The sequence below is a fragment of the Cavia porcellus genome, unplaced genomic scaffold (genome assembly GCF_034190915.1).
Source record: "Cavia porcellus strain 051 isolate PalLab524CR breed Dunkin Hartley unplaced genomic scaffold, mCavPor4.1 scaffold_18, whole genome shotgun sequence".
NCBI lineage: Eukaryota > Metazoa > Chordata > Mammalia > Rodentia > Caviidae > Cavia > Cavia porcellus.
In genome coordinates this window covers 38,942,015-38,947,886 of record NW_026947501.1, presented here as the reverse complement: position 1 = coordinate 38,947,886, position 5,872 = coordinate 38,942,015, and the positions used below count along the sequence as shown (strand labels likewise).

Sequence of the window (5,872 nt, the reverse complement as noted above, 5' to 3'; positions counted from 1 at the left end):
TGTCCCAGCCCCTCTCCTAGTTCTGAGGAACTGCTGGTGTGTGGCAGCCTAACTCCAGTCTTCACATGGACACTCACCATGTGGCATCTCTGTGTCCAGGCTTCCCTTTCTACAAGGAGGCCAGCATGTTGACTTAGGGGCCCCGCCTGCTCTCGGGTGACCTCCTTTTGACTCACCCAGTCCCACCTGCAGTGTGATCTTATTTCTGCACAAGCTCACATTCTGAGCTAGAAGGGTTTAGGGCTTCAGTTGTTTGCATTGTTGAAGGGTACAATTCAACACGAACAGTGTGACAGGTAGTATGTAGCGACTTTGTCCCTTTCTCCCATATCTGCTTCTGCTCTTAGGGCTGAGGGAGCTTTTCCCAAGCTGCTTCTGTCCAGTTCTGGCTGGACAGCCCCTCACTCAACCTTCCCACAGCAGGAAGAGCTGCTCCTCTGGGGCTCAGTGCTTGGCCCATTGCACCTGTCCACTGTGGTTGTGCTTGGGGACACAGCTGTCCCTTGCCTGTCCAGGGTTCCCGTCCCCATCCCTGTGGGGGAGCCATTGCCAAACCCAGCCCTTGGCACACCCTGTGTCCTAACTCCTAATCTATGCAGCTGCCTGGAAAGGGCAGGCCAGGGCACCCTCCAGACCCAGCCACATGCAGCCTCCCTGCCCTGGGGGCAGCATGAGTGCTGTGATCAGGGTGAAACCGCACTCAGATCAGATGTGTTAGAAGAGAATGTGCTGGATACCTAAGTCTACAAAACGTCAATGATCAGAGTTCACTGATACCAACAACAATATCCGTGAGAATTCATCACAAAAGAAAAAAATTTAAATGAACTTTATTCTATGAATTTTCCACAATAGAAAAATATGAAATGCAAACTTGTCTAAACTCTCTTGCTGACTCTCTTGAAGACAATGTCACCCAGTGTCAGAGTCTAAAAACCAGAAAAGAAATTATGAAATTTTCACCTGATATGGAATAGTAAAATTAAGCAACTAAGCTCCCACTCCCCTCCCACTAGTTGCAAATACAGTAATGCATGAAACAACTCAATGATTTCTCTATTTTCTATAGGACCCGAGAAAGACTAGAAACTGCCCCTGAAATTCTATGCCAAGACTTTGTCACCTCCCTCTCTTCTGTGCAGGGCTGTGCTGACTTCTTCTCCACACAAAAAGATGTGATAGCAGCATCACCCAAATTTGCCCAGTCCAATCCAATCTTGCAAAATGTTGTCCAACACCTACTATGTCAAAACCACACTGAGCACGAAAGATATGTATGCATGGCATAGCAGGCAGGTAGCCTGGGATGTCATGGGCACTGCCCGATTTCCCTCCAAAGCTGTGAGTGAAGCAGGCGAAAACACTGGGAAGGTCAGCTTTGGGGGCCATGAGGCTCTCTGGAACAACACAGCTGCAGTGACACAGCCTGATGTCAGGGTGACAAAGGAGCCCCTTAGCTTCACCAATGATGAGCCCTGGCTGGTTCTGTCACTTGTCAGTCAGATAGATGATCTTGGATCGCTGACTCGACTACTGAAACCTGTGGCCTCCTCCCTCCCAGGAGGCAGGAAGACTGGGCAAGATGGAGCTACTGAAGAATGTGGTCCAGGTCTCATCCGGACAGCTCGTCTCCTGTCCCCTGTCCTGCTGGGAAGGCCCAGTGTGGGCACAGGGACTGCGCATTTCACGGTTGATGCTCACAGTGTCCCTGGCTGAGGGATGCTCCCATCTGAACCTGGGGACCACAGCCTCCTGGGCTGGTTCTGCCTTCTGTGACTTCATAAACTACATTTTGAGGGAAAGAACCAGATACCCAGAGCTGCTGGTTGAAAACTACAGGTTTGCTCTGCCACTGGGAGAGGCTGTGGCCAAAGGCCAAGCACTAAAGTCTGTGTGAAGGGAGGTGGAGCATTCAGAGGAGAGGAGAGAGGGTGTCCTCCTCTCATACAGTTTTCAAATTCATGAACATTCACCGAATTCTTAGACCACTGCTAAGCTCCCAGATGAACATGTTCTGTGGTGTAGTCTGAGTCCCTCCATGGGAACAGCTGTGAGTGGCAGCCCCGAGAGACTGGCCCAGCCAGAGGAACCTGGCCCTGCCCTTCCATGGCTGTTTACACCTTAGGCTCCCTTTCAGAAAACTGCAGTTGGGAAGCTTAGAGCTGCTGTGTAAACTACCTGCTACACGAGGAACCTCAGGAAAGCGGTGGAAGATATAAAAAGCTGGAGAATTCAGGGTCCAGGAGAGGAAGTGAGACTTGGGGTGAGGAGGAGTGAAGCTGTCCATCACCCTTCACTTCCTCCTCCGCCCTCAGCACCCAGAGTCCCAGCACACAGCCCCAACTTACGCTGGTCAGGATGTCCCCATTGATTTCAGTCACAGACTTGATGTTTTTGTACATTGTCACCAGCTTGTTGTCACCTTCCAAGTTAACCAATGACTGAAAGGAACAGAGAGAGGCCTGTGAGGCAGGGTCTGTGGAGAGCCAGACCTCGCTAATGATTGGCTCCCCAGTGCAGGTGTCAGCTGGTGACAGCCAACACACTCGGGTCCCTGTGCTCCTGACCCTGCATGTTGGCAGAGGAGAGGAGCATGGAAGACAGATGGAAAACATCAGGACATCTCTGTCAGACTTCAGTTTGTGCTGTGTGATCTAGAAAAGAGCACAGGACAGCTGAGTGGTGCCCAGGACAAATGCTGGAACACAAGCACTGAGGTCTCAGCTCTCCAAGCCAGTGGAGGGAGGTGGCATCAGAATTCAGGGCCTGAACACATATTGCTCTGGTCTGTGTGGGTCCTCCGGGAACACCTGTCATCCCTGCTGTGCTCTCCTCTCCAGCCTGGGCCACCCAGGAGGAGGAAGCACAGAAACACGACCAGGAACACAGGACCCTGCCCAGGTTGAAAATTGCCCTCCATGGACACTTGGAGAAGGCCCATGGGAGAACCATGATGTCCTGTCCCTTCCCACAGACACAACCCAGGAAGTCCTGAAATGTGCTCCAGTGTCCAGTGTGACATCTGCAGAGGAGAATTCAAGAGCAGTAGGAAGAGGTGGGGACAGCATGCTGAGCCCAGCGCAGAGTCATCTGGGGAGCAGAGAACAGGGCTGCTTGGTGGTGCAGGCTACACTGGGGTATGAAGTGTGTTATGGGGAAGAGCAGAGGTCAGGTCCTAGATGTCATTGTGTCCCGGCGCCCCAGACCTGTGTGGACAGAGCTTCCCTGCCCACTGCATTCAGCATGGCAGGCTGATTTCTCCTTTGCCCAATGAGGAAGCCAACACTATCAACTTAGTGAGTAGCCCAAGGTTTGGACTGACGGCATGCCTGAGCCCTGAGATTCTGGTGTGGCCAGAGCTCTTCCAAGTTATCTCTCCTGTTATCATCACCCCAGAGGCCGGTCTATGGCCTCATCCATTGGCCAGTACTTTGGGCAGTGTTAAGGGTTTACAATAATCCTGATTGCCCCACTGATGGCCCTGCTCAGAGGTTTTAAAAGCCAGTAACCCAAGCCTGAAAGAGCCTGGGACTTTGAATTTTGCTCTGTGCTTTGGTCCCTCCATGAGCTACATACAGGAATCCCTGGAGCAGAACCCGGGGAAATAAAAACAGTTTCCCTTCAGGTTTTTCAAATCTCCCTCCGAAGATGTCAGTTTAGAAAGGGGGATCTAGGATGAGAATTATGAGGCATGGGAACCTTAAGGCAGAAAGCCCATGGAAAGTTCTGGAAAGAGAGCATAGAAGAAAGGGCACCCCTACCTTGATCTTCTCCCCGGTAATGCTGTCCATCTCAGTCTCCTCGCCCACGGTGAACTCATTGTGCATCACTTTGGACCCCGTAGTGATGGTGATCTTGAAGTGCTTGCCGTTCTGCACAATTTCCGTCAACCCCTTGGCGTCCTTCCCCTTCTGGATGAGGTCGTCAGGCACCCCTGGTGGAAACCATCCGAGGTTTAGAGAAAGCAGGGCCAAAGCAGACAAGAGAAACTGTGACATGGACAGGAGGAGACCACAGTCACTGGGCTCTGTGAGCAGCAGCCTCAGACGGGGAAGGAGGGCAGTCTGGCCTGGCCCCTGCAACCTTGAACCTTTCTTTTTGCTGTGGGTTCTCGGCTTCTGGCTCTTTCTCTTTCCTCTCTCCCTCTTCCTTCTCCTCCTCCTCCTCCTCCCTTAGCTGCTCTGCTCTGGGAGTTAAGGCATGTCACCCTCTACACCCAGAGGGACCAGAGTGCTATCCTTCCACAAGAGGTCACTGCTGAGGTGACAGAAGGAGCTACTAATGTTTAGGCCAGGACACCAAGTACAGATCAGAATGTCCTGCCAGGTATTCTGGACTCTTTGAGAGGCTTATGAGAGATGTCCTGACAGCAGGAATGGCAGGTCTGTTGCACAGGTGAGCACTGGCTATACAGGATCGGGGTGAATTTCCTACAAGAGCCCCGTGCTCTCACACACCCCTTCCCCTGCCCACACTCCTTCCTTCCTCTTCTTCTCTGCTCCCTCCTTGGCTACACTGCAGCCTCTGCTCACAGGGCTCCCCTGCCTGGAACACTCTCCCCTCCCCAGGTCCCTAGGGGGCACCTGCTCATCCTCCCAGCCTCCCCTTCACCACCCCCATCCCTCCCTCCACACCTCTGCACTGTGGGAGGCAGGGGGTTAAAGCCAGGGCCCTGGGAAGCAGCGCCTGCTCCCAGTCCCAACCCAGACACTTCCCATCATGTGACCCAAGTTCAGGCCAGCTTACCTTTCTCAGCATGGGTTGTAAAGTGGGAAAATAATTATACCCAACTCAGAGCTTTTGGTGAGGATTAAATGGGGCACACTGCACAGGAAGTGCTTAGCCCAGTGCCTGGTACAGAGCCGCCCCTCCTCCATCTTAGGAGAAACTATGTTACATTACTTCTTTTCTGTCTAAGGTGTGACAGAAATGCGGCTCTTCCTTGGACATCTCAGTGCTATGTGTGCAGCAGAGTACCTGGTGTGTGCTGAATCCATATTTGTTAGAAGAATGCATGCGTGTGTGAGTGAGGCAACAGGGTCTCACGGTGAAGTGACAATGCACATGGGCATCAATGCAGATCCCACCCTAATCGAGTGCTCTTTCCACTGCCACTTGGTGACCTTGTCCAGTGAGTAAGGGCCCATATGGCAAGAGTTCACCCTAGTCAGAAAAATGAACCCCCAGTTTGATGTAACTTGAATCTCTCCTCCCTTCCCAACAGCTGACACTCAATTTCCACTGCCCATAGGGCCAGGTCTTCACTGCAGTGACCAGCGGCCTTGGTGGCCTGTGGTGCACTCACCCACTGCCTTCATGAAGGCCTCGAAGTTTTCCTGGCTCTGCAGTTGGTATTTGCCGGAGAAACTCATGGTGGCAACAAGATTCCCTCTCCACTGCTGGCCACAGCTCTGCTCACCAGGCTAGCTACTGGTGCCTGTTTTATAGGGGCTTCTTCCTCTCTGAATTTGGACCATAAGTTAATGGCCATAATTTCTTTATGACCAGGTTCAAACATTAACTTTTGAGAATAATGCTCAAAGATAAAAAGCAGGATGGGCCCTGCAGAGATTTCCTCAAATTCAGCAAACATTTGTGAGCAACCATCATGTGCAGAGTCCCAGGGCCCTCTGAAATTCAAGGTGACACAGCCCATCCCTCGGAAACTGCGTGTGCGTCCGTGTGTGTGAAATGCCTCGGTAGTAGGCACAGCATACACATACCCAGTGTGATCAAAGTAGAAAGCTAAATTTTTCCCATTAGTACCTGTTTCATTATTATTTATATGTCACCAAATATTCCATGCACACTTACTGCACCATGCTTTCTATTTTCTGAGCAGTTCTGGAATTCTTTTGTAAGCATCCTTGTG

General features: G+C 51.7%; 1 protein-coding gene across 1 annotated transcript; it reads right to left on the bottom strand.

The window, feature by feature from the left end:
* Positions 1–814: 814 nt before the first annotated feature.
* LOC100726004 (fatty acid-binding protein, liver-like) lies at positions 815–5,463 on the bottom strand. Its single transcript, XM_003468944.2, has 4 exons — positions 5,306–5,463; positions 3,762–3,934; positions 2,349–2,441; positions 815–929 (listed from the first exon to the last, which is right to left on the bottom strand). The coding sequence occupies exons 1-4, from the start codon at positions 5,370–5,372 to the stop codon at positions 879–881; spliced, it is 384 nt and encodes a 127-aa protein (XP_003468992.1). The 5' UTR covers positions 5,373–5,463; the 3' UTR covers positions 815–878.
* Positions 5,464–5,872: the final 409 nt, after the last annotated feature.

Excerpts from the sequence above, each read along its gene's own strand:
- LOC100726004 (XM_003468944.2), bottom strand. The coding sequence starts at position 5,372 with ATGAGTTTCTCCGGCAAATACCAACTGCAGAGCCAGGAAAACTTCGAG. Across the intron at positions 3,935-5,305 it reads GGCCTTCATGAAGGCAGTGG|GGGTGCCTGACGACCTCATC; the intron begins GTGAGTGCACCA and ends GGTTTCCACCAG. Across the intron at positions 930-2,348 it reads ATGGGGACATCCTGACCAGC|ACTCTGACACTGGGTGACAT; the intron begins GTAAGTTGGGGC and ends TCTGGTTTTTAG.